Source organism: Terrapene carolina, unplaced genomic scaffold (assembly GCF_002925995.2).
Source record: "Terrapene carolina triunguis isolate 2854851 unplaced genomic scaffold, T_m_triunguis-2.0 Scaffold42, whole genome shotgun sequence".
Classification (NCBI taxonomy): Eukaryota; Metazoa; Chordata; order Testudines; family Emydidae; genus Terrapene; species Terrapene triunguis.
Genome location: NW_020664393.1, coordinates 70,693,787 through 70,707,490, shown reverse-complemented (window position 1 = coordinate 70,707,490; position 13,704 = coordinate 70,693,787). Strand labels below are relative to the sequence as shown.

The 13,704-nt window shown below is 42.2% G+C and overlaps 1 protein-coding gene across 2 annotated transcripts in view; it reads left to right on the top strand.

The window, feature by feature from the left end:
- The window catches only part of CD2AP (CD2 associated protein), a 131,184-nt gene extending 119,394 nt beyond the window's left edge, over positions 1 to 11,790 (top strand). For both annotated transcript variants that reach the window (XM_024219150.2, XM_026655831.1), the window contains 4 exons: positions 1,697 to 1,786; positions 6,011 to 6,195; positions 7,831 to 7,894; positions 9,266 to 11,790. In XM_024219150.2, the coding sequence (XP_024074918.2) occupies positions 1,697 to 1,786; positions 6,011 to 6,195; positions 7,831 to 7,894; positions 9,266 to 9,307 (381 nt within the window). In that variant the 3' untranslated portion in view covers positions 9,308 to 11,790. The remainder of the gene's footprint in view (positions 1 to 1,696; positions 1,787 to 6,010; positions 6,196 to 7,830; positions 7,895 to 9,265) is intronic.
- Positions 11,791 to 13,704: the final 1,914 nt, after the last annotated feature.

The window sequence follows — 13,704 nt, the reverse complement described above, 5'->3', positions numbered from 1 at the left end:
ACAACCTGTCATGTAACTTTGGGGTCCTTTGTGCTGGTTCAATTCCCTGACACCAGTAGCCTGCCCACAAGCACAAGGTCTCACCCTGGCTCTCTCTAGTTTAGGTAATGTCAACAGCACTTCCAATCCCAGGTCTCCCTGAGTTCTTAATTACCAGACACACTCAGATTGTTCCCCTCTGGCTCCTCACCCCCGAAGGCGTGAAAGCAGCAACCGCCCTCCCTCCCCAGTTATCAGTGCACTTTGGCACACACTCTCCATACAGTTTGCACACCAGAGAACCTTGTTCGGATAAAAATAAAAAGTTTGTTTAATAGAAAAAGCACAGTCTCAAAGAAGAAATAATAAGGGAAAGCACACAGAAAATAAACGGGGAGGGGATAGCTCAGTGGTTTGAGCATTGGCCTGCTAAACCCAGAGTTGTGAGTTCAATCCTTGAGGGGGCGGGGCCACTTAGGGATCTGGGGCAAAATCAGTACTTGGTCCTGCTAGTGGAGGCAGGGGGCTGGACTCGATGACCTTTGAAGGTCCCTTCCAGTTTTAGGAGATAGGATATCTTCATTAATTTATTTAAATTTAAATCTAAAGACCTAACTTCAGGCTTTCCACTTTCATATCAGATAAACATCTCTCTTCTAATAAGAGTTACCTCTTGCCTTAAAACAGCTTCTTACTATATCCCCTAGCTATGAGGGATCCAGCATTCATGGACAGCCCCCACCTTGAGACTGTCCCCAAGTTCTGCATGCTCTTCATTTTTCAAAGACCGCGGTTTTCTTTTCAGTTTCAGGCTGTTCTCATTTTGCATTGATGGTTCCTCATTGTTTTTTCCTGGGCTTGGACAATGGCTATGTGCTTGAAGGCAGTCTCACCTGGGTGGAGAGGTAGTCTCAGCCTGCCTGATTGCTTCACTGCCCTGTTGTGAGGTGATACTGAAGTGGCACCACAGTTGCAATTAAAATTATTATATATACAATCACATACTTTCATAACTATAACCTGTATGCATATCTCGTAATGACTATTAAGTTCATTACAGGCTTTCATAAAAGATCCTTACCCATTATATTCTTATAGTAAAATATTATAGTACGCTATCAGTTGGGTTAGCTGCTTATTTGGGTGGGGTCTCAACCTTTTTTTCCCTTGAGGTGTCCGATTGTCCAAGTCCTCAGTCTGTTACAACTCTTTTTAATGTGTTTGTATTGCAGTTGTGTCCAAAGACCCCAATCAACATCAGGGTCTCATTTTGCTAAGCATTGCAGAAACATACATAGTTCCTGCCCCAAGGAGCTGACAGCTAATTTAATAAACATTCGGGGGCAGGGAGGAGAAAGAGTGTGGAAGACAGAAGAGGTTAACAATATTTTAGAAATCAAGTTAAGATCATCAGCGGTATTTCTGACAATATGCTTCAGTTACTGTTCTTACTTTACTCCCAGGGCTAGTCAGTTATTTTTTATCAAGGTAAAGTCAAGGTCCAGACTCCAGAGAAAACAATAATAAAAAATAACAGTGGTAATAATAAGTAAATACAAAGATTTTTGGGTCCATTCAAAAGTGTCTGGGAATCTGGATTTAGCCTGGGGTCCCCCTATTGACTGCCCTGTTTTACTCCATCCCACTTAATAATTATATTGTAAGTTTTATCTATTCTGCACACATTCTATTTAGTATGCATGTTTTTATTTACCAGCCAACTCAAAATGAGAGTACAGAAAAAATTGTGAAGGAGCATAAAGAGGAGGAAGAAAGTGCCAAGCCAAAGCCATCTGAAGTTAAAAAGGTATGAAGCTGAAATGATCAGATACACATATCAGACTACTAGCAGTGCCATTCACTTTGATTGTATGTGCACATGCTGATTAATGCAGCCATACAGATTGCATTGATACAGGAGTGACTAGTTTTATATTGGGTAGCACAGAACTACACTTCCAGTTCCAGGAGTAAGTTGGATGTCTGCTCTGCCACCTAGCTCCTGGATAAAGAAAAGCAGGTTTGAGCAGAAGAGGCATGCAGAATGGCATAGCTTGACCTCCGTTACCACCCTGGAAGCTTCCTTAATAACTGATTTCAGTTCTTGAAAGATAAGAGAGCTGGTGTCATCCTGGATTTTCTGGATAGTTGGTAAAAACGTCTGTGAATTTTACTTCCAAAGTAAATCTGATGGCAGGAGGCCAGGATTGCCAATGAGCAGTTACAGAAAGGTGGGGGAGTGTGTTGAGAGTGGGCAACCCAATGTGAAGAGGGAGGCCAACCCCTCCCCTCACTCCAGGGACAACTTCTATGATTCCTAGCAGAGCCCCACCTCTCTCTTGGGACAACATTATGAAAAGTGCTTTCTGCAAAGGACTCCTCCTAATCTTAAGTGGGCTGCTCCTCTTGGGTAAAACTGCCTCAGTTACTGCCTCTGGTACATTGTTCTCCTACTGTGCCCGCCTGAGCTCCTTCTTCCTCCCTGCCTGGGTGGCTGTAACCTCAGACCGATGGTTCCTCAGCACAGTGAAACAGGTTATACCCTCCAGTTCCTTTCTACCCCCCCTTCCCACTTGCCTTCCCTGTCCCTCTTCAGGGACCCCTCTCATGAGAGTCTCCTCGCACAGGAGGTAAAGGGGTTACTACAGCTGGGTGTGGTGGAAGAAGTTCCTCTCGAGTACAGGAACAGGGGGTTCTAGTCACCGTACTTCTTAATCCCAAAGGCCAAGGGTGGTCTGTGGCCCATCCTGAACTTGCAAGACCTCAACAAGTACCTAAAGAAGTTAAAGTTCCGCATGGTTTCCCTGGCTTCTATTATCCCCTCACTGGATCCGGGAGACTGGTATGCCGCCCTGGATTTGAAGGATGCATACTTCCACATAGTGATCTTTCAAGGGCACAGACGCTTCCTCCGGTTTAGGGTGGGGCCCCACCACTACCAGTTTGCGGTCCTCCCTTTTGACCTGACAACAGCACCGAGAGTGTTTACCAAGTGCATGTCGGTTGTAGCGGCTTACCTCGGCACTAGGGTATTCAGATCTACCCGTACCTCAATGGCTAGCTCATCAAGGGCAGTTCCAGGTCTCAAGTCCAAAGGGATGTCGCGGTGCTTCAGACCACGTGCCACTCTCTGGGCCTACTGGTAAATGACAAAAAGTCGATGTTAGTGCCAGTGCAGAGGATAGAGTTCATCAGAGTGGTCCTCGACTCGACCTGTGCCAGGGTGTTCCTGCCACTGGAAAGGTTCCACACGTTGATGAACCTCATCATGGAAGTCTCCACGTTCCCTCTGACTACAGCCAGGGTCTGTCTGCACCTCTTGGGTCGCATGGCAGCGTACACTTAGGTGGTCCGCTGTGCCAGGCTCCGAATGCGGCCCTTGCAACAGTGGCTGGGGATGGTCTATTCCTAGTCCAGAAACCCCCGGAAAAGATCGTTACCATTCCCCAGGTGATACTTATCTCGCTGTGATGGTGGACCGACCACAGAACAGTCCTGGAGGAGGTTCCATTTGACAACCCCCCCTCACTCCATCGAGTTGATGTCAGATGCCTCGGCCCTCGCTGGGATGCACACTGTCTACATCAACAGGCAAGGGGGAGCGTGGTCGTCGACTCTGTCAAGAGGAACTCCATCTGTGGGACTTCTGCATCAGCCACGAAATCCACCTGGAAGCTTGTCACCTTCCTGGTGTCAAGAATATGCTGGTGGACCAGCTCAGCAGGGACTTCCCTTCTCACCACGAGTGGTCGCTCCATCCAGAGGTAGCCTGCTTGATCTTCCAGAGGTGGGGAACCTGTTTGTTACCAGACAGAACAGGAAATGCCACCGGTTTTGCTCTTGGCAAGGTCTGAGTAAGGGCTCCCTCTCCGATGCCTTCCTCCTGTCATGGCCAGGGAACTTGATGTACACATTCCCTCTGATTCCACTCATCGGCAGGGTCCTGGCAAAGATCAAGAGAGACAAAGCGCAGGTTGTTGTGATCGCCCCGGGGTGGCCTCGCCAAAATTGGTTAGGCATGCTCATGAACTTGTCAGCGGCCCCTGCCCAACCACCCGGACCTGCTGTCACAGGACCACGGTCGACTCCTACACCCCAACCTAGAGTCCCTCCACCTCTTGGCATGGATGCTGCGTGGTTGAACCCGAAGGAACGGACCTGTTCGGAAGGAGTCCAACAGGTCCTCCTGGGGAGTAGGAAGCCCTCAACCAAACTGACTTACTGGGCCAATTGGACGAGGTTTTCCCACTGAGCGTCCGAGCACGGCATCTCTCCCTCACGTTCTTCCATACAGGCTGTCCTGGAGTACCTGCTCCATTTGAGGAACCAGGACCTGGCACACTTCCATTAGAGTACATCTAGCAGCCATCTCCGCTTTTCATCCGCCGATCCAAGGACAGACGGTGTTTTCCCATGACATGACAGTCAGATTCTTGAGAGGGCTCGAGAGACTCTTCCCGCAGGTACGGACTCCTGTCCCACAGTGGGATCTTAACTTGGTCCTTTCTAGTCTCACCAGCCCACCCTTTGAGCCACTGGGTTCTTGCTCCCTTTCACACCTGTCATGGGAGGTCGCTTTCCTGGTGGCGTTGACGTGGGCAAGACAGGTCTCTGAAATTAAAGCCTTGACTTCAGAACCAATATGTGGCAAGCCATGGTCAAGTTCGAAGGGTCACTCCCCAAGGCTTCCAAGAAGGAGTTTCAAGCAATCCTTAATGAGGGCACGACCCCGGCCAGGGTGGACCTCCAGGCAGCGGCAGATGCTGCGGACACTGCTGCCCACACCATGACTTCTACTATCTCCATGCGGCGAGCCTCTTGGCTGTTCCTCTCTGGGTTGTCCACCAAGGCTCAGCAGTCAATGCAGGAACCTGCCCTTCGACGGCTGGGCCCTATTTGCAGAGCAAACAGACAACAAGTTGCATGGCCTTAACGACTCCCACACCACCCTAAAAATGCTAGGTCTCTATGTCCCAGCCCTGGTGCATAAGCAGTTCAAACTGCAGCAGCCGCAGGGCCAGGGGAGCCAGCCTTGGCAGGACCAGCCCCATAAACGAGCCAAGGGCTACAAGTGCCACCCGAGCTACCTGCCTCCACCCTCTGCCCAGTCGGGCTTGACCCGTAATAAGCAGGGGGCCAAACTCGACGAGAGCACAGGCGTCTTTGGCGGCCTTCCTGGCGGACATCCCTATCCAGGACATCTGTAGAGCCGCAACGTCGTCCTCTGTCCACACATTTACCACTCATTATGCCATCACTCAGCAGGCCAGAGACGACGCTGTGTTCGGCAGAGCTGTGTTGCAATCTACATGTCCGTGAACTCCTACCCACTCCAGGGGTACTGCTTTGGAGTCCCCCAATATGGAATGGACATGAGAAGCACTCGGAGAAGAAAAGACAGTTACCCTTCGAGATGTGTTGCTCATGTCCATTTCATAACCGCCCTCCTTTCCCCACTGTCTGAGTTTCCGGCAAGAAGGAACTGAGGGTGGGGGGAGCCAGCGGCACCCCTTATACTGCGCTATGCGGACGCCATTCCAGAGGGCCCCAGAGCCAGTCCCCTATGGATACTGCTGAGGGAAAAACTTCCAGCACCGGTGCATGTGGCGAGCACGCTCACCTAATATGAATGGACATGAGCAACATATCTCAAAGAACATCAGTTACAGAAAAGGTAACAGTCTTTTCTCAAGGTAGTAGTTCCAGCTAATGGGAGACACGCCAGACAGGCTCTTTGGCCTTATACATCCATTACTGTCAGAACATTATCTGGCACAAATATGTACTGCCTTGTAAAATGGAGTGTGCTTCCTGTCACGTCTTCTGTAAAAGATTGAAATGCCTGGAGTACGTGAATGTGCTGTGTACACTACAAAAACCAGTGTTACAAGTTGGATAGTTCTGTGTACCATTTTTATAGTGTAATACATTGGGTTGAAACAATACTTGTAAGAAAAACACACGATTTGTGTGGTGTGTTCTCCCCAATTTATAGTGAATTCATTGTTACCTTTTTATTGATTTCTTTTAGTCACCTGTGTTCACTTCAACACCTCTATCTTCATCTCCAAGACCAAATTCTATTCTACTCAGTTCTGCTCCTGGAGAAATCACAGTTAAAGACCAAACGGAAGGGGGCGGAAATTCTGTGGATGATCTCAGGATTCAGATTAATGAGTTGTTGAGTATTGTAGAAGCACTGAAAAAAGATCATAGGTAAATATCATTTAATTCCTCTTACCCCTCAATTGAATATATTTAACAAATTCTGTTCTAAATATTATTGTATACTGGAACATTTCTTTTCAAAGGTAAGCTTTCCATATTGATCACTCTGCATTAGGCACCTTGCTTTAAAAGTTCACCCAACAGGTTTATATAATGAATATATATTAATTTTTGTTCAGAAATACAGTAACTCCTTACTTAAAGTTGTCCCAGTTAAAGTTGTTTTGCTGATCAATTAGGGAACATGCTCGTTTAAAGTTGTGCAATGCTCCCTTCTAACGTCGTTTAGCAGCCGCCTTCTTTGTCCGCTGCTTGCAGGAAGAGCAGCCCATTGCAGCTAGCTGGTGAGGGCTTGTAACCAGGGTGGACCGGCAGCCCCCCTATCAGCTCCCCACTCCCCTAAGTTCCCTGTGCTGCAGCCGCCTGGCAGGCTATCAATCGGCAGTTCAGCTGTCCCTCCCCGCACTGCCATGTGCTGCTCCTGCCCTCTGCCTTGGAACGGCTCCCAGAGACTCCTGCTTGCTGTGCAGGGGGGGAAAGGGGGAGGCTAATGTCAGGGTGTCCCCCTCCCCCCTGCTCCTGCACCTTCTCTATATAGAGCAGGGAGGGGACACCGACGGAGAGAGACAGAGAGAGAGCTTGGAGCAGCAGCTGCTGTCTCAACTTCCTGATCCACTTTAAAAGACAATGCACTTAAGAGTGAGTCAGCTTACTTAAAGGGGCAGTGTGCCCCTCTCTCTCTCTCTCTCTCTCTCTCCCCCACACACACAAGGTGTGTGTCTGTCTCTGTCTGCTATGCTGTCTCCCCTCCCTCCTGTTCATGCTGCCTTGATGAGCGGCTACATTAACAACAATGTGTTAACCCTTGAGGGCTCAGCCGAGTGCTAGTTCATCATTTAGCAGCAAGGCAATTCCTGGGAAATATCCCTCCCTCTTCCACCCTCTAACTTCACCACCTCAATCAAGCTTCACAATCATCATAGCTGTGAACAGTATTAAATTGTTTGTTTAAAACGTATAGGTGTGTATATCTATATAATATATAGTTTTTTTTGTCTGGTGAAAAAAATTTCCCTGGAACCTAACCCCCCCTATTTACATTAATTTTTATGGGGAAATTGGATTTGCTTAACATGGTTTCGCTTAAAGTTGCATTTTTCAGGAACATAACTACAACGTTAAGCAAGGAGTGACTGTATTGCTGAGGTTGCATTCTTCCTCCTTTTGTGTTTTTCTACTTTTTTTATCACCATTACAAATGTTCCGTAAATGGTTACTCTTCAAGCAAAAATAAAAGTTCTTGTAACAAAGAGGTAGCGATCAGCAATGCTCTTTCAAAATTCAGCTCAAGATGTATGTAAATAAGACCAACCCTCTAAAGGGTCTGTCCTGTCCCAATATTTTACATGAATTGTTTTATAAGAGTAATATTGCATGGAAAATATTCCTAAGGAATACTTAAATATGTATAGCATATATGTGATACAGTGTTACCAAGAATCTGTTATGTGAATTAATTCCCCTATCAGTGGCAATTTTAGTTCTCAACACCATAAGATAGATAGACCATGTTTTTTTTATTTTCAGTTGCAATAATATTTTAATTTTGTTTATAATTTATAGCAAAGAACTGGAAAAACTAAAAAAAGATTTGGAGGAAGAGAAAATGATGCGAAGTCTCCTAGAGGTAATTTTAGCTATGAGGACAGTGTATAGATATGTGTATACGGTACTCTGATGATACCAGAGGGCTAATGAAAACCTTTAACAGTCTTGTTTGATCTCTGTATCATTAGTATGAATCTGAATGATTGCCTAGTAAAGTGGAAGCTGGTATGGGGAATTATATTTTATATATGAAAGACTAAAAGCTAGAAAAACCTATTCTCCAAATGCAAAGTAGAGGTTAGCCACATGTGTAGGTCTGGAGTAGAGTTCAATAATATCCACAATACACTGTGTACCTGTTCTGTCCTAGAGCTTCTCAAGTAGGCAATTTTAAGAGGCTTCAGTTATTCTGCAACGAAACATTTTTAAAGCAGTGTTGAAAATCATGGATATGAGAACTGAACATAGGGAGAAGTCAAGTTTTTATAGATCTGGTTTTAAAAAAAAAATGGGGGGTGGGGGTGGAGACAAGACTCATGGAAAATTTTGTCAAAAATTTCTGATTTTTTTTAACTCAAAATTTCAAGTCATAAATCAACTGTAATTTTTAAATATTCTGGGGGCCAGTAAGTAAGAATAACTCAAACAGAATAATAAGGTTTTAGTGGCATGTAGGTACATATACAGTACAGTAAGCTTTACAGACTTGTTTTTTCTCTCTTTAAGCTGTGTTGAAAAAACAATCTGTTTTACAGGGAATAATTCTGAGTACATATCACTTATGAATACTGCATGTATGGAATAGTTGATATGGGTTCATCCTAGGTGAACATTTATACACAATCTTATTTTTAGACAGATACAAAAGGGGCCCTATTTGAAAGTATCCTTCAACTCAGCAAAAGGTGCAATTTCACAAATTTGAAAAGACCATGAACCATATTCTGTTCTAACAGATTTTTACTAGTGTACCTCCATAGTAATCAATGGAGTTCTTTCAGATTTGCAGTGGTGTAACTAAGACGAATATATTTCACATTATCATTTAGTATGGTAGGCTTGGTGTGAAATTTTGTACATGATCCATTTTAGGAAGAAAGTCTGAGATGATGCACCAACCCACATAATCATATAATACAGGAGAAGTCATTTAAACAATTGAATTCAGAGAACAAACTTGTTCTGTGGTACACTTTAATCAGAACCAACTAATTCAATAAAATTTACCATACAAATAGACAATATGTTTTTTAAAATATATCTCGTAAGCCATGGCTACTTAGCTGTATGTTGTTGTTAAATTGTTAAATCCATTTTTAATAATGAAAGTTGCTTAGCATGAATTGCAAGGAAAAATTGCTGGAAAGATTAAGATTTTGGTAAAAATCATGTAAATTAAAGATACTGATATTGGGCAGTTCATTATTCTCATAATGTCTTTCTTTTCCAGGCTGAAATAGAAAAGCTGAAGAAAGCAGTCATGTCTACATGAGTCAGCCACAGACTGTGTCCTTAACTTGCCAGGAATTCAAACGCAGAATACAAATAGAACTGACTTTTTTTTTTTAGTTCAGTAAAATGAAAGCTGGTGTTCCATGGGCTTAGAGGGGGGGAAAAGAGTAAAGAGGAATATAGTCTTGTATTCAGAGAGACAAGAAAAAAAAAAGATTGATGTAATTTTTTTTGCCAATATAAAAGAGGCCTTATTTCTTACTGTGCTGGAATTGCAGACCTTTATTTTCCGGTTTGCTTGAAAATACTACTGAATCTGTATAAAAAGAAGAGGGAGTTCTTAATAGATTTTTATTGAATACTTGTAGTGTAATTTTTAAAGAGATCTATACTATAAATAGGGTGATATATCTTTACAAGTAATCTGTAAAATAGTCAATTGGGAAGGAGGGAGTAACCTAATAGTAATTGTAGTCTACTTTTCCCAGACACCCAAAAGGGAATATATGATATTTGTATATTATTTTTTAATTTTAGCATTCTTTCCCAGGATTACACTGTTGTGCCTGTCTGCAGTGAGAGTATTCGTAATATGCTGTTTTATAATTTGGGTGATGAGACAAGAATTTGGTGGTCCTATGTGGCAGATTAATCGCCTATGCATAGTAGTAATTAGTGATCTAATCAAAATAGTTTATTAAACAGCAAACATTTTGTCACTTGCACTATAGGATTTATAAAAGAGATTTATGATTGAACCATAAAACTATAGTAGGACAAAGTTAATTCTTAAAGCCACAAAAAAAGGAAAAAGAAATCCAGAGTTAAGGCTAAATCCTGTTGTGCCTAGGTATCGTAGCACATACGACATGCAAAATCAGCCTTAACTTTGGGGGTTTTTTTTTGCTTTTCTGAATTTAAATCTAGCTCATCAGTCTTCAGTGGTTTGTTTCTTTTTTGCAGTAATAGTAGTATTAAAAAAGAACTTTTTAAAAGCTTCCTTCATATGAATTGCAACTTTCAGAGTCTTCAGTCAGCCATATGCATATACACATACAGGTTCATACAGTCTTTAAAATTGGGTAGTATTACTCAACAGACACGGATGGCTCCAAACAAATCACTTTGGGCTCTTATGTAAATATTGAGACTTTTTTCAAAGCGTATTACTTATGCCATAAACCATAAGCTCTCAGTATGTTATGTAAATCCAAATGTAATCACATTTTAAAGAAATATATATTTTCACATGATAGATTGGAACAGCTTCTGATGAATCATTGTGCTGATCTGACACAATGTCTTTCATGTATTCCCCATGGAAAAAAGTTGAAAACTTGCAGGTCACATTGTACCTAACCCCCCCCACCCACCCACCCCGGGAGCAATGCAAATATCCAAGTAATAAATACTGAAAAACTATTCCCCGCTCTCTTCCTCCCCCTTAATTCATATTTTATTAAAGCTATCCACAGTTGATACAAATCTACAATATTTCCAGCTTTTTAAATAGAAACCCTAATTAAAATGCATTGCTTCAATTAAGCAACAACCTCCTCATCTCTGACCTAGCGGAATATAGCGTGCCCCCTAGTTTGACAAGCTCACCAATAAATAGTCTTGGCTTGTAAAACACCATTTAGATTTCTATTCATGTGAGTACAGTAGGGGTAGTAATGTAGATTCATGAAGTAAAGTGAAAGCTTTTAATAAATCATGAGAACACTTTTCCATACGTGGTGCACAAGAAGTGGCAAACATCTAAAGAGTGAATTGCATGATGTTGGTCTGCAGTTGCTGATTGCATTTTTCATGAAATCTGAATAGTAAATATATTATACAAGTTTTAGGTTATATTTCTGAGAAATTGCTAACCAGCTGGTTCAATATTAACTCTTAATTGCCTTGACGCATCACAAATGAAGACTTAAGCCACAACTTTATATCCAGGAATAATGGATAGCAGTAGTGTGTCTGACACTAAACCTTGCATTTAGAACTCTTTTACCTCTTTACTTACAAAGTTTGATAATGCAAAGCAAGAAATGAGCCTAGTGAAATAGAAGATTCTCTATTTTATAAGCTCTTCACTGTGACCAGAGCATAAAACAAGTCCTATGATAGGTTGCTCTGATGATTATCATGTCTGCACTTAAGCTTGTAGCAGACGAGCGGAACAAGACAATCAGTTAAATCAAAAATTGAAAGGTGTTGTAAGAAGTTAATGGCCTTTTTCGCTGTAGCAATAAATGAGCAAGTGCAATGACTTGATTTAATAAAAATCATCTTTTAAAAGTCGCTGCTATGAGTATTTTTAGCCATAAAGAAGTCGGCCTAATACATGTCTGTCTTATCTATGATTAGTGTTGTGTAATACAATGGAGGTGGGAAGGGTAATGTTTATACAGACATTCCACAAAATACAAGTTCTTTAAAGCATAATGCTTCACTGACTTGTTTACAGGTGCTGTAAAAATCATGCATGCTATCAAAACTCCAGCAAATAAAAAAAAACAAACTACAGTTGGTATGTTTGCTTTTTTGTTGTTCAAGGAAGTTTTGAATTTTGTCTTAAACACAAGCTTGGAAAAGAGACATCAAATAAGGAAATTACCTTCTGAATCGTTCTGTTTGTTTGTTTTTTTTTTTTTTTTGCAACAGTGTTACACTGTTAACTCTCATTTAGCTTGTGATCCACTATGATCCCAGATCCCTTTCTGCAGTACTCATTTCTAGGCAGTCATTTCCAATTTTATATGCGTGCAACAGATTGTTCCTTCCGAAGTGGAGTACTTTGCTTTTATCCTTAGTGAATTTCATCCTATTTGCTTCAGACCATTTCTCCAGTTTGTCCAGATCATTTTGAATTTTAATCCTATCTTCCAAAGCACTTGCAACCCCTCCCAGCTTGGTATCATTCGCAAACTTTATAAGTGTACTCTCTATGCCATTATCTAAATCATTGATGAAGATATTGAACAGAACCGGATCCAGAACTTATCCCTGCGGGACCCCACTCGATATGCCCTTCCAGCTTGACTGTGAACCACTGATGATTACTCTCTGGGAATGGTTTTCCAACCAGTTATGCACCCACCTTTATTAGCTCCATCTAGGTTGTATTTCCCTAGATATGGCTATCTATTGTATCTTTCTTGCATTTAGGAACTGAAAATTTTCAGCTTTTGATTTTCTGCCAAAAAAAAGTTGATTTTTTTCCCCCCATGGTGGTAAAATAAACACTTTCCGACCGGCTCTAGAACCCATGTAGATGCCGTTTGCCAACTGTGAATCCCACCGGAGAGGCATTTGTTAAGGGGGTATAATTCCCAGCTTCTTCTCTGCAAGGCAAAGCTGTCATCTTCCTCATGGAGGAGTTACTAGGAAACACCATGTTCAGTTTCCACCCCTGAATCTGGGTGATTACTACATAGGAAAGACTGATTCCCGTTACTTCCAAGTGTTCTTACAATGTTGTTGGATTGGACTGTTTCCATGGTGGATCAGATAACAGAATTTGATTAGTACATTTCAGAGGTAGGCAGAGCATTATCTGTATAAATGTAAGATAAGATGGCCCCATCCCAAATTTCACCACACCGGGAGAAAATAACTGCAGGATGGAGTTAATTCAGTGACTAAATATGAACCAAATAAAAAGCAACTAATGGTGCAACAAAGTAAGTTTGATGAATGTCATTCTCTCCTTCACTGTAAGTTTTAAATAGAATTCCCAGACAAGAATAGTCTTAAAATGTTAAGGTTGAAAATGCGTAGAAATAACTTAAAATAAAAAAAAATACATAGCAGCCTGAAGAGCTCTTTAGGAAAATCATTACCACATATTGTCTAAACCAGTTGATTTTGTGGGAGGTAGAAACTGCCAGAATAGCTGATATTTTCAGTGATACCTATTGTACCTGATCACATAAAGCCTGCATACACTCCATTCTGCCTTGTCTGGGTTTTTTTATCCATCATCCTGATTTTAAAGCTAATGAACATCTGTTTTCTAAGGAAGAAAATCCTATCTAAATCAGTTGACCTCTGAAGCACTTTTCTTGCTTAGAATGCATATTCTAGGTGTGTGGAAGAAAGTGAGCAATCATCCTTCCGCGTTTAAATAGTGCCTTTTCAGCTGTAGATCGCAAGGCTTTTAACAAAGGGTGAATAAGCTTGATTACCTCTTATTTACAGATGGAGAAAGAGAGAAATGTGTGACTTGTCCTAGGTCCAGGGTAGGCAACCTATGGCACGTGTGCCGAAGGCGGCACGCGAGCTGATTTTCAGTGGCACTCACGCTGCCCGGGTCCTGGTTACCGGTCCGGGGGGCTCTGCATTTTAATTTAATTTTAAATTAAGCCCCTTAAACATTTTAAAAACCTTATTTACTTTACATACAACAATAATTTAGTTGTATATTATAGACTTATAGAA